The sequence below is a fragment of the Ursus maritimus genome, unplaced genomic scaffold (assembly GCF_017311325.1).
Source record: "Ursus maritimus isolate PB19 unplaced genomic scaffold, ASM1731132v1 scaffold_23, whole genome shotgun sequence".
NCBI classification, from domain to species: domain Eukaryota; kingdom Metazoa; phylum Chordata; class Mammalia; order Carnivora; family Ursidae; genus Ursus; species Ursus maritimus.
In genome coordinates this window covers 47330583-47344763 of record NW_024424786.1, presented here as the reverse complement: position 1 = coordinate 47344763, position 14181 = coordinate 47330583, and the positions used below count along the sequence as shown (strand labels likewise).

Sequence of the window (14181 nt, the reverse complement as noted above, 5' to 3'; positions counted from 1 at the left end):
TTCAGCTCCCTATAGTCAGGTGCTCCTTTGGTCAAACTTCCTCTCTCTCTCTCTTCCTGTCTCCCTTCCCTGTACCCCACTTCCTCCAACCCCCACCTCAGAACTTGTGTGTGGGGATAGCTGTGTGTGTAGTTTCCAGGTCTCATATTCAGAAGTTTTTCACGTTTGCTGGTAGCTGTAGCTGAAGGGCTTCTTGTAATGTAAGAACCACCAAGGTGGGTCAACCACCACACTGGTTATCGATCAGCTGAGCCAGAGGAGAACAGGTAGAACTGTGGGGAGATGCCAGCCTACAGGAAATACCCCAGGGCCACCCACACCCCTAAACAGGAAAGCAGGGTAGAAGGCAAGGCCTCACTTGAGTGTGAGGCACAGGAAGCTCCCCTAACCCCTCTGGCCCACCTGACCTGACACCCAGCAGTTGGTTCCGCCCCCCTAGTCCCCAGTCCCAATTTCACTGGTGTAACCTGACACCCAGCAGTTGGTTCCGCCCCCCTAGTCCCCAGCCAATTCCCAATTTCCCCGAACACCAAAAAAGGAATCTTTGGAGAAATCGAAACTACTGGGACTGGGAGGGCCCAGAGCACGGTGGGTCGGTCGGGCATCCACGTCCACACCACAGGTGCTCCGTCTCACACCATGAGCCGCGGCTGCCAGCCCTTCTTCCCTGGTGCCCACACCGGCGTCCCCCCGACCTACGAGATGCTGAAGGAGGAGCACGAGGTGGCTGTACTCGGGGCGCCCCAGAGCTCGGCTCCCGGGACGACCACCGTGGTCACCATCCGCAGCGAGACGGCCGTGCCCGACCACATCGTCTGGTCCCTGTTCAACACCATCTTCATGAACTGGTGCTGCCTGGGCTTCGTGGCCTTCGCCTACTCCGTGAAGGTGGGTGCGTGTGGGGAGGGACTCTCCCAGAAGGTGCGGTGAGCCTGCGGAGGTCCGCCTGCCCAGAGGGCACGTGGGGTGTGGGGAGCCTGCGTGTGTGTCTGTGTGGTTGCAGTGAGGCTGCAGGAGGGGGCCTGGGGAGGGCCATGAGCAGCCTTTGTCCCCAGGATTCCAAGGACTTCCCCTACTGACCAATGCTAGAAATTACACCCTCAGATGCACTTGTGGCTCCAAGGTTCTCCCAAAAAGAACAGGAACTCACAGGACACTGACTCCCGGTGGGGTGGGAGGCCAGTGAAGGGGCCAAAGCAGAGGGACGACAAGCCCTGGGGTCTCCAGGAGAGGCTGAGAGTCTGAGGAAGGACACGGAGGCCCCAGGAGAGAGGGGCCCACGGGGCACCGTCCCGCTCAGGCTCCAGGGAATGGGGAGGGTGGGTCCCCAATCTGGGTGAAGGGCAGGTGGAGCCTTCTCTGGGCAGGGACCAGCCGGGGCTGGGCGGGGGGGCCCTGAGTCCCTGGCTCTCACCAGGACCTGGTCCTGATCCCACGCTCTATCTCTTCTCCCCAGTCTAGGGACCGGAAGATGGTGGGTGACATGACTGGGGCCCGGACTTATGCCTCCACCGCTAAGTGCCTGAACGTCTGGGCCCTGGTCCTGGGCCTCCTTCTGACCATCACGTTCATCATTTTCTTTGTCGCCGGATCACTGATGATTTCCCAAACAATATCAGAGGTCATTAAACAGTATGGAGGACCCTAGCAGCTGCCCGTGGCCGGAGGCGGTTACCTCTGTCACGGTACTTCATGGACGTGTCAGTCTACCACGGAAGTCAATAAAGCTCTTGTGTGTGAGGGTGCGGCGTTTCACCTGCGGAGGGGCCCTGCTGAGATGCCCCAGCCTGCTCCTGAGCCCATGTCCCCCATTGGCCACCTGTACCCTGCTCTGTGTTACGTGTGTGGTGGGTGGGCTTGCCTGTATCTGGCCTCCAGCTGCGGAAACACGTGGACGAGGGTTTGAGGCAGAGGTCTGAGCTCTGACCAAATGGGTTCATTTGGAGAAGGGTGGCACTGGGTCCAGAACGTTCTTCGCTTCCAAGGAGCCCAATGGCTGGGGAGCATAGCAGGGCACCTGAAACAGGGGGTCCACAGTCCTCCTCTGGAGCTATGTAGTCCCAGTTTTCCCTGCTCATCAAGTAGGGGTGAACCCTTGCCCTGACTGGAAATCAGCATCCTTACCTCCTTTTGTCATGGCTTCCATGTTGTGGACACTGTGGATACCCCAAGGCAGACCCTGCCCCCAACCAGCCAGACAGGTGAGGTGTGAGGTGGGATGGTAATACTTCTCCCTCCCTCCCCTGTGCACTGGGACCCCAGCTGTGGTTCACCCACACCCCTATCCCTCCGCCAAAGCACATCGTCCTAACTCGGGGATGCACCAGGGGCTTGGGATACCCTGGGTGGAAGAGGGAAGCTGGCGGGTCCGCCCCTCGGGGTCGGGGAAGGACTTGCTCCAGGCCTTGAAGGGGTTCATCGGGTCAAAAGAGGGGGGTCACCCCGATTCCTGGACCTGCAGCGCTCAGGAAGGGATCCGAGGGCTGTGGCCAGGGGCTGCCAGACCGTCTTCTGCCGAGGAACACATCCGTCCTCCCTACCCTCTTTCCCCACTCTGGACCCAACCTGAGCATCCCAGGAGTCCTGCCCGTTCGTGTTCCCCCTGGGATCACTCCACACACAGCCAGAAGAGAATATTCTTTCCCAAGTGCTTTTTGGAAAAGCCCTGGATGCGGAACCTCCCACCAGCGCGGGCCGGCTCATCTCCCCCTCCCCACACCCAGCTGGCCCAACCCTCTCAGCCCCGCCCACCTCCAGGACACCCAGGACGCCTTGGCCACAAGGGAGCCAGGGCCTGTAGTGGGGCTCTGAGGACCAAGGTTGTTCACAGCGCCCCTGCTGCCCCTGGAGCCCTGCTGTCAGCAGCCTGGACCTTTCAGTGACCTGCGCTTGGCCCGCCTGATGCCTCAGCCCTCACCTGTGATTTGCAAAAGCTGGACATCAAAGGCTGTTTGTTTACTGCAAGAGAGGGTCGCCCACCTAGCAGGACCCTACCCCCAAGTCACCGCAGCTCGCAGCTCTGCCCGCAGCTCGGTGGGGTTATGCCTGCTGTGACCCTCTTCCTGAGCTGCGGGAACGTGAGACCCGCCCTACGAGGCTGCCCCTGCTTGTGGGGGGAGAGTGCACGGGGCGGGAGCTCATCTTCGAACAGCTTTTCACCACGTGACTGATGTAGACCTCCCGGTCCGTGCACGGGTAACAATAAAATGTGCGGGTAACAATAAAATGTGCGCAAGGCCTCGCCAAGGGACGTGTTTCGCCTAATCATTGCTTACGTTTACTATCATTTATATAGTCGAGATGGAGAGCGAGAGCGGAGGGGTGGGGCAAAGGGAGAGGGAGAAGCAGGCTCCCCGCTGAGCAGGGAGCCTGATGCGGGGCTGGATCCCACGACCCTGGCGGAGCTGAAGGCAGACGCCCAACTGACTGAGCCACCGAGGCGCCGCTATCATTTCTTCAATTTAAAGGTTATATGATTTAATTGGGATAGACTGGTGATGGGTAGTAAGGAGGGCACGTATTGCACGGAGCAGTGGGTGTTATACGCAAACAATGAATCATGGAACTTTACATCAAAAACCAGGGATGTGTTGTATGGTGACTAACATAACATAATAAAAAATTATTATAAAAAATAAATGTTATTGAAGGAAAAGAGATTAGGGAAAGAGAAGGAGACATATTTTTTTTAAAATGTTGTTCCCCTCTTGCAATGATGTTGGAAGCAGATAATTACCTATATTTGTTAATTCAAAAGTGTTTCTACCATTTAACTCAGTGACTCATTAAATGACCACCTGCATCATTGAAAAAAGAAAGGTTATATGATTTAATTTTTTAATCATGTAAAATTTGCAAAACACAAAATTTTCCATTTTACCCATGGCAAGTGTACAATTTATGTGGCTTTTCGTATTTTTGGTGTGTGTGGCTGTCACCTCCTGTAGCTCTGAATGTTTTCCCCACTGCAAGACACCAGGTACCCATGAAGCAGAAACCACATTTCCTTAACCCTGCCCCCTTGAACAGCCTACCTGCCCCCCCAGTTTAGTTGGATTTCCCTTTCGTCAGGCATTTCATGTAAATAGACCCCACCGGTAGGTGGCCTTCTCCTTTGTCTTGCTCCCCTTAACTCCTGTTCATGTGGCTCGTTGCAGCATGGGTCAGAACTGCAACCCTTTCTGTGGCTGATTGGTATTGTATTGTAAGGATGCCACATATTTTGCTTATTCATTCATCAATTTATGGACATTTGGGTGTTTCCAATTTTCCAATTTAGTGGCTCTTACGAATAATGTTGTTGGAAACATTTGTGCGCAAGTCTTTGTGTGGACACGTTTTTATTCTCTAAAGTGCTCCGAGGAGTTTGTTTATTTATTTATTTATTTATTTATTTTAGAGAGAAGAGAGAGGGAGGGCGCATGAGCAGGGGGAGGTGTGCTAAGCTGTGCTAAGCACAGAGCCTGACGTGGGACTTGATCTCAGGACCCTGAGACTGTGACCTGAGCTGAAATCAAGAGTTGGTCGCTTGACTGACTGAGCCACGCAGGATCCCCACGTGTAACTTTCTTTTTTTTTTTTTAGATTTTTTAAAGATTTTTTTATTTATTTATGTGACAGAGAGACAGCCAGCGAGAGAGGGAACACAGCAGGGGAGTGGGAGAGGAAGAAGCAGGCTCACAGCGGAGGGGCCCGATGCGGGACTCGATCCCGGTACGCGGGGATCACGCCCTGAGCCAGATGCTTTAACGACTGCGCTACCCAGGCGCCCCCCCCCGACGTGTAACTTTCTGAGGACCTGCCACACTATTTCCACCAGCATCGTGCGAGAGTTTCTACTTCTCCTTATTCTCACCGACACGTATTTTTCCCTTAACAAAATTAGAGCTGTTCCATTGTCAGTGGTGTGTCGTTGCGGTCTGGTGCGGGTTTCCTTGGTAAATGATGCTGCCAGAGCCTTCTCATCGCCTGCTGGTTGTCCCTGTGTCTGCAGAACGTCGGTCAAGTCTTTGTTCTTTTACTCATCTGGCTGTTTGTCTCATTGTGGTCAACTCGTGTTCTGAATACAGTCCCTTGTCAGGTACGGGAATCGCAAGAACGCTCTCCTCTTTTGTAGGTTGCCTTCTCACTTCCTGGACAGTGTCCTGTGAGGTGCAAACACTTTTATTTGCCAAAGCGCAATTTCTCTGTTCTCTTGTTATATTTATGCTTACGTCATGTTTAAGAAACCCTAACCCTAACCCAAGGTCACAAAGATTTATACTTACATTTCTAACGGTTCTGTAGTTCATTTTGAGTTTATTTTTGTGTCGTTTGTAGGCTAGTTTCCATGTGGGTCTCTGTTATCTCGGCGCCACGCCCTGAAGCGTGTTGGCACCGTTGTTGAAAATCAATCCACCGTCGGTGCACAGGGTTATGACTGGACTCTAAATTCTGTTCTGTTGGTCTGCATGTCTGTCCTCGAGCCACTGCCACCCTGTCTTGATTTCTGTAGCTTCGTAGTAAGTTTTGGAAATCAGGAAGTGTGAGACTTTAACTTTGTTCTGTCTTTGGGAGATTGTTTTGGCCTCACAGTTCCGTGTGAATTTTAGGATCAGCTTGTCCATTTCTGGGAAAAAAAAATTGCAGTAGGAATTTTGATAGTGATTGCACTGAAACTGTAGATAAATTTAGTCAGTAATGCCATCTTAATCATATTAAGAGTTCAGGTCTGTGCACACAGGATGGATTTCAGTTATTCATGCTTCTCTAATTCCTTTCAGGAATGTTTTGTAGTTTTCAGCATATAAGTCTTGCATCTACTTGGTTAAATTTCTTACCAAGTACTTTTTTTTATGATACTATTATAAATGGAATTGTTTTCTTAGTTATATCATAGGGTTGCTCATTGCTACTGATTTTTGTGTATTCATTTTGTCACCTGCAATTTTGCTAATCTCTCTAATATTTTTCAGTGATTTTGTCAAGATTTTCTGTTACAAGGTAGTGATAGTTTTACTTTTTCCTTTCCAATCTGGATGCCCCCCCTTTCATTTTCTTGCCTTGTTTTCCTGATTGGAAACCTTAGTACAATGTCGGACGCATGACATCCTCGTGGATGGAACAAGCAGGCATCCTTGTCTTGTTCCTGATCTCAGGGGGAAGATTTCAGTCTTTCCCCATTGGGCATAATGTCAGCTGTGACTTGTCCATAGATGTCCTTTATCAGGTTGAGGAATTTCCCTTCTATCTCTAGGTTTATGTGTGTTTTTATCATGAATGTTTGTTGGATTTTGTCAAATACTGTTTCTGTAGTTATTGAGATGAGCACATGTGTTTTTTCTTCATTCTATTAATATGGAGTATTATATTGATTGAGTTTTTAAACTGAAGTATAGTTGACACCCAATGTCAGATTAACCTCAAGTGTACAACGCAGTGGTTCAGTGAGTATGTGTGCTTGCTGTGCTCACCATGAATGCTGCTACCTCCTGTCACCATACACACCACACTAGTACGATGTCATCGGCGGTATGCCTGTCATCCTGTGACTCATCCATCCCAGAACTGGAACCCTGGACCCCCCACTACCTTCAGGCATCGTGCTCATCCCCGCCCCCACCCCACCCTGCCCCTGCCTCCGCTGCGACAACCATGAGTTTGTTCTCTGCATTTATGGGTCTAATTCTGCTTTTTATTCATTTGTTTTGTTTTTTAGATTCCACATATGAGTGAAACCATACAGTATTTGTCTTCTTCTGATTTATTTCATTTAGCATAATACCCTGTAGTCACCCATGTTGTCACAGATGGCAAGATTTAATTTTTTCATGGCTGTGTAATGTTCCATCATATACATACCACATCTTCTTTGTCCATTCATCTATCGAGGGACACTTAGACTGCTTCCTACCTTGGCTATTGTCAGTCGTGCTGCAGTGAACACAGGGGTGCATATATCTTTTTGAATTAATATTTTCCGTTTCTCTGGGTAAATACCCAGTGGAATCCCCGTGGGATTACTGGATCATATGGTATTTCTTTTTAAATGTTGTAAGGAACATAATACTTGTGTTTGATCTCTTAAACCGCCCTCATATCTGTGGGACAAATCCCACTTGGTCATGGCGTATAATCTCTCTGATATGTTGCTGAATTCAGATTGCTAGCAATTTGTTGGGTATTTTTTCATCTATATTCATAAGGGATATATTGGTCTGTGGTGTTTTGTTCCTTAGTGTCTTTGTCGGACTTTGGTGTCAGGGTGACGCTGGCCTCATACAGTGAGTTAAGAAGTGTTCCCTCCTCTTTAAACTTTGGAAGAGTTTGAGACAGATTGCAGGCTGCCACCCAGCTAGGAAGTGAGGGCTGAAGCCAGAGTAAGTTAAAATGCCACAAACCACTGTACTGAGATTTCACTACTTGTTTCTTGAATAAGCATTCCTCTGATTTCTGTCAACTTTTACTAGTTTTCCAGAGTATGAAAATATTGACTCAGATCATTTTTCCCAGTTTATTTGCTGCAGTGGTGGAAGGATGGGCTTTCGGGATTTCCCGTCCCACCACTTTTCTATATGACGATAATGGTTGTTCCGCACAGGCACAGAAATTCCGGGTAGTTGGCACCTGACTTTTGTACATTGTCAGGAGCGAGACACAACACCGGAACGCTCTACACCATGGTAAATGTGTGAGATACACGGGTGCCTCCCGGGTTCAAAATTGAATAGCTAAGGTTTGTGCATGTCAGTGTAGGTAAATGCCAGCTAAAATGTGTAAAAGCAATCATATGGGGGTCGAGAATGACTAAGCAACAAAAAGAATGACAGATGACAAAATGGCAGGAGGTCACTGTATAGGGTATACGGAAGCGAGGTTCTGAATGGAGTCCTGGCCCAAATCAGACTCTCAGTGGGGCCCCTGACCCCTCCCAGGGGCCATTTTCCACTCCTCAGACCAATAATGGGAACAGAAATAAATGGTGGTTGGCTCATTCTCACACTGGATCAGTGGCCTTCTGGGTAAGAGCCATTGTGGTGGAACCAGCCAGGGGGAACATAGGCCACACCAGGTGACCCTGGGGCAGACCTGCCCACTATGAGCAGGGTTGTACCAGACCCCCAAGTCAGAGCTTCAAGTGGGCCCAGCACCAGTGCCCTAGAGGATGGAGGTGGAACATTCCAGATCAAACAGACAGTTTGCTCTACCCGTGTCATCCATCACTACTGTCCCACACCTGTCCCTCTGCTCCTGCCTGGGCTCTAGGGGCAAGCACAAAGATGTTAAGATGTTGATCCCCAAATATGATGCACCTTCTGTAGCTGACATATGTCCTGTAGCAGAAATGTGTTGGAGCCAGCTCCTACCAACTTGTAAGAGCAGATTTTTAAATACCAAGGAATTTTTTGTGCTGATTATGAAACACAGCTGTTGTTAAAATTAAATCATATAGGAAAAAGTTGGGTACTCCAAAGTCCATCGCCCCATAAAATCCATGAATAAACTGTCAAAATCAATTTTTTTAATTGTGGTGAAGTATATACAACATAAAATGTACCTTATTTTGAGTTCTAAATTTTAACCGTATTTAAGTATACAACTAAGTTTCTTTAACTGTAAGCCAATTATCCAAACTGTGGGTGAACATGGGAGGAAGGATAATAGAATCAGCAGAAACAGACACTCTGTGAGCTTTATCTCCTACCCTTCTACATTTTGGTATTTTTCTGCTTCCCACTCATCAGCCGGTGCTCAGGAGAGCTGGAGCACCTGGAACGCATCCCGCCCCCAGCACCAGTCTGAGAGCCTCACCTCCACCCAGGATCCAGAGGAATCTTTCAGCCGTCAGCTCTAGGAGCTCAGGGGAGAAGAGCAAGCTCGTGCTAAGGCCACATGGTGTGCAGGGTTAAAATGTTTCCACAGCGTCCAATTACATCAGCTCACCTGGAGCACAGGGGAGAGAATCTAGGAGCCAGCTTCATATCGAGGCCCAAACGAAATGAGAAATACCTCAAATTTTAGCTGTCTGAGCCCCCTTCCGCACCCTGAGAAGATGCAGGTAAAATGTGCCTGTGCTCTCCTTGTAGATGGAAACGTGAAGAAGCCCAGACGTTCTCTTTCTCCAAATTACTGCTCAGTGCCTGTGGATCCTCGTCCCCAGGGGGTCCTTCTTCAGACTGGGTCCAAATCCCATCAGGCGTGCGGCTGAAACTCCTCCAGCCCTTCACAGTTGGATTAATTCAAATGTGGACCCTCGCTTCTTTCACACTTGGCCAGAAGCACTGCGTCCACTACCACCATACAAGCCCTGTCTGCACTGAATGCAGCCCGGCTTGGCGCTAGTCCTGCCCACGAGCACTGTTCCCTGGTCCTCAGTCCGGGCACTCAAGGGTTGGGCCCTGCAGGCATGAGCGTGGGGTTGAGAGCAGAGCCTGGGAGGCTGCTGTGGTGCCTGGAGTCTTCCCATGCTTGTCCCTTAGGCCTTTTTCAGGTCCACGCCGGTCCTGTCCAAGGCATGCAGGGTCCGCCAGCTGCTCCTGCCCCAGCCTCAGTCGGGGGCCTGAGTGTGTCCCACACTTTGGCTGTGCAGTGAACTGTTCCCTAAACTCAGCCATTCCTCAGAAGTTGTCCTGTGGGCCTCAGTGGCCCTGGAAACATCTCAGAAACCATGTGGTTTCTCTGTTGATTGGGGATTAGTTGGTCTATGTACTAGTCAGTGTTGACAGACAGGAAAAAGGAAAAATATTTATCAAACCAATTTATAAGCCGAAGTCTAAAATGTCACATACTATAACTCTTTGTCTTTAGGAAACCCTCCTTGTGGGCCGCCTGGGTGGCTCAGTTGGTTAAGTGACTGCCTTCTGCTCAGGTCATGATCCCGGAGTCCCGGCATTGAGTCCTGCATCAGGCTCCCGGCTCAGCAGGGAGTCTGCTTCTCCCTCTGACCTCCTCCCCTCTCATGCTCCCTCTCACTCTCTCTTCTATCTCTCAAATAAATAAAAAATAAAATCTTAAAAAAGAAGAAAAGAGAAACCCTTCTTGTTAGCCCTCATCATGTTATTTTTGACTGATTCTCCACCATACTTCCAGAGTATAAGTCTCGGTCAACATGGAGGACAGAGTGGTCTTGAGTAGGTGGTCTTGACACCATCCAAGTGGAGGTTCCACTGGTAGGAGGCAAATGACATTAGCAGAGAGCATCCTCCAAGAAGCAGACAGCACATCTTACAGGATGCCAGTCAGTGCTCAGGGTCCCCCAGGGGCCCAAGGACACACTTTCCCAATATATGTCAGCAGAAAATGAATTAAGAAAATTCGAATTCATGTAGACTGAGTATGAATAGCAGGTGCATAAAATGCAAAGAAAAAAGATAAGGTGCAGTTGGGCAGGTAAGAAGGTTTAAAGTTTTTAAGGTGCTTTCATTGCCAGGAAATACTTACATAACTAACATATATTGGTGTCATCTGTAGGTTAAGCATTTGAAGTACAGGAAAAGTGGGCACACAAATAATAATAAAATGAAAGTGGAATGATGAATTGTGTATTCATTTTTTTAAAGATTTTATTTATTTATTCGACAGAGATAGAGACAGCCAGTGAGAGAGGGAACACAAGTGGGGGGAGTGGGAGAGGAAGAAGCAGGCTCCTAGCGGAGGAGCCTGATGTGGGGCTCGATCCCATAACGCCGGGATCACGCCCTGAGCCGAAGGCAGACGCTTAACCGCTGTGCCACCCAGGCGCCCCGATGAATTGTGTATTCAAACAAAGTAAGAAAGAGTGCTAAAGAGAAGCACAGTAAGTCAAAGAAAGTCAAACAATAACATGTCAAACTTATATGAATTGAATTCATTGAATGCTAGAATTGATTAAAAATAAAAACCTTTATTCTCTTGTGAGACACGTATTTTGAGATAAGGATAGAAAAGACGGAATTTTATAAGATGGCAATGATACGCCAGGGAACATTAACCAAAAGTTTGCTGGACACTTATAGTAATACTGGACAACATAAACTTTAAGGGGAAAAGCACCACCAATGGGATATTTCATGATGGGAAAAAACCCACTGCCAGACATATCATATTCAAAGTGCAAAGATATGGAAAAAAGCCAGAGTTAAAAACCAATACCTAAACCAATACACCTTATCTATAGAAAATCAAAGAATTGCACCAAACATCAGCTCTGAAACCATGCTAGAAAGAAGTGGGGTGAAGTATTTACAATGTTGAAAGAAGAAAAAACCCATTTACCTGGAATTCCACATAAAGTGAAATTATCCCTTGAAAGTGAGATGAAATGCATTTTCTCAAACAAAAACAAGGAATTTGTTTGTCAGCAGACCTACCCTGTAAGAAACGTTAGAAGAAAATTTTCAGGCAGAAATAAAACTACATAGGGACGCCTGGGTGGCTCCGTTGGTTAAGCATGTGCCTTTGGCTCGGGTCATGGAATCGAGCCCCGCATCTGGCTCCTTGCTCAGCAGGGAGGCTGCTTCTCCCTGGGCCTGCCGCTCCTTCTGCTTGAGCCCTCTCTCTCTCTCTCTCTGACAAATAAATAAATAAAATCTTTTAAAAAAGAAATAAAACTCTATAGGTTAGAAACTTTAATCTCCATAAAGAAAGTGCATCAGAGAAGAAATAAATGAAGGTAAATTGTTTAACATCGTGGCTGCTTGAGGCAATAGAGAGTATTTGGGGCAAACGATAAGCTAACCAGAAAGCTTAAGAGGAAAAGCTGGGGGGTGAGATGTCCATAGGAGACTTTGAAAATTTCCAACCACTTTAAAATGGGCAAAGTACATGAGTCAACATTTCTCCCAAGCAGATGCACAAATGGCCAGCAAGCACATGAAAAGACATTCAGCATCATTGATCACTAAGGAAATGCAAATCAAAACCACAATGAGATACCACCTCATACCCCTTACGATGGCTTTTACTAATAAGACAGAACATAGCAGGTGTTGATGAGGGTGTGGAAAACCGAGAACTCTCACACCTGGCTGGTGGGAGTATAAAGTGGTGCAGCCGCCATTTACCCGAACGTAGAGTCACCACGGGACCCAGCAGTTCCAATTCTACGTGTTTACCCAAGAAGAGTGAAAACATGTCCACCCGGAAGCTTAGACACAGTGGTAATGGCAGCATGATTCCTGCCCAAAGAGAGGACCCAAAGGTGGAGACAACCCAAATGCCAGCAACAGATGAAGGGATAAACACATCATGGTACATTTACCCAGTAGAGTATTATTCAACATGAAAAAAAGAACAAAGTCCTGACACATGCTACAACTTGGCTGACCTTCAAACACATCACGCTCAGTGAAAGGAGGTCATATATTGTGTGATTTCTTTCATGTGGTGCACCCAGAACAAGCAACTCCGTGGAGGCCTTTCTAGCAGGTTAGTGGTTATCAGAAGATGGGAGAAAAGGGGAGTGGAGGCTGGTTACTTAATGGGTACAAGGTGTTTTTCTGGAGTTGAAGACGAAGGTTTGAAACTAGAGAGAGGTGGTGGTCGCACAACACCGCGAATGCGCATTTGTACGTACACAATAGGTGTGGCATACAAATACAGTGGAGGCGTTTACGCCAGTGAATTGTACACTTTTGAATGGTTATTGTATGTTATGTGAATTCCATCTCAATTTAAAAATTAAAACAAACAAACAAACCAAAAAACCAAAACACCAGAATCTCCGACATCTTCCTGGGATTCCAGAAGCTAGGCACATGTGTAGGGTGGTGTTCATGCTCAGGAAAGACATGGCAGAGTCCTGTGCTCTCACCTGTGTGCAAGCAGGAAGCAAAGGTGCAGGCAGACTTATCTGCCTGATGGTCGCTGCTGGCAGGCCCCAGCACGTCCCCAGAGCCCCTGGGTAAAGACGGGGGACTTACTGGTCTCAGAAGTTTGAGAAATCTCTGTTCAAACACCAGCTCACCACAGATTTCATCGGGCAAGTCTGTGGCCACAAAGGACAAAGCAAATAGACTTAACAGAGTTACTTCAGAGAATAGTACCAACAGCAGCAGTAACAACAAAAAGCGGAAAACAGTCCCCCCGGAGAAGGGGTGAATTTAGTTTCCCAAGTTGCTACATTATATTATCTTAAAAGTCCAATTTTTGTGAAAAATTTAAAAAATAATAAAAGTCCAATTTTCTTTTCTTTTTTAAAAAAAGATCTTATTTGTTTGAGAGAGAGTGAGAGAGATCACAGAGGGAGAGGGAGAAGTGGACTCCCCACTGAGCAAGGAGCCCGATGTAGGGCTCGATCCCAGGACCCTGAGATCATGAAGGCAGACATTTAACTGACTGAGCCACCCAGGAGCCCAACAGTCCAATTTTCAGCAAAGCATCACAATAAATGCAAACAAACGAGAAACTATGACTCATAAACTGAAAAAAAAGGAGTCAAGAGAAACTGTCTCCGAGGAACCCCAGATATTGTAATTGCTAGAAAAAGACTTTTTTTTAAAGATTTTATTTATTTATGTGACAGAGAGAGCCAGCGAGAGAGGGAACACAGGCAGGGGGAGTGGGAGAGGAAGAAGGAGGCTCCCAGCAGAGGACCCTGATGTGGGGCTCGATCCCAGGACTCTGGGATCCTGCCCTGAGCCGAAGGCAGATGCTTAATGACTGAGCCACCCAGGCGCCCCTAGAAAAAGACTTTAAATCAGCTATCTGAAATCTGTTCAAAGACCTAAAAGAACCACATTCAACAAAGCAAAGTATGAGAAGGAACTCTCACCAAATAGAAAATGTCAATAAAGAGATATAAGTCATCAAAACAGAACAAAATAGAAATTACAGAGTGGAAAATTACCTCCCAAAATGAAATTTCACAGAAGAGGTCAGCAGCGTATTTGAGGCAGCAGAAGAGAGCCAGTGAATGTGAAGTCAGTGGAGGTTATCCAGCCTGAGAAACAGAACAAAAAAAGAAGAAAAATAAAGTTAGCCTCAAAGGCCTGTAGGGTTCCATAAAGCATATTAGCACATGCATGATAGGCAACCCCAAAGGAGAGGAGTGATCGAAGAGGGGCAGAAATTATATGTGAAGAAATAAGGACTGAAAACTTGCCAGATGTGGTGAAAAACATATCCCGCAAGTGCAACAACTGCACAGAAGATGAGTGCAAAGTGATCCAGGCTGGACGCGCTACAACCAAACTGCCGGAAGTAAAATCGCTCTAGAGAGGAGCA

At 47.7% G+C, this 14181-nt stretch overlaps 1 protein-coding gene and 1 long non-coding RNA gene across 3 annotated transcripts; one reads left to right on the top strand and one right to left on the bottom strand.

Annotated features, from left to right (window-relative positions):
* The first annotated feature begins 544 nt into the window (after positions 1–544).
* Positions 545–1740, top strand: LOC103671033 (interferon-induced transmembrane protein 3-like). Its single transcript, XM_008699592.2, has 2 exons — positions 545–888; positions 1457–1740. The coding sequence occupies exons 1-2, from the start codon at positions 640–642 to the stop codon at positions 1646–1648; spliced, it is 441 nt and encodes a 146-aa protein (XP_008697814.2). The 5' UTR covers positions 545–639; the 3' UTR covers positions 1649–1740.
* Positions 1741–4652: 2912 nt separating this feature from the next.
* On the bottom strand, positions 4653–13971 carry LOC103671032. 2 transcript variants are annotated; one of them, XR_570715.2, is made up of 5 exons: positions 13805–13971; positions 11233–11328; positions 8791–9687; positions 5268–5608; positions 4653–5144 (listed from the first exon to the last, which is right to left on the bottom strand). It is a non-coding gene; the product is annotated as an uncharacterized LOC103671032 (long non-coding RNA). The 2 variants fall into 2 exon arrangements; XR_005837203.1 differs by having other exon boundaries at positions 8791–8922.
* Between the last annotated feature and the right edge of the window lie 210 nt (positions 13972–14181).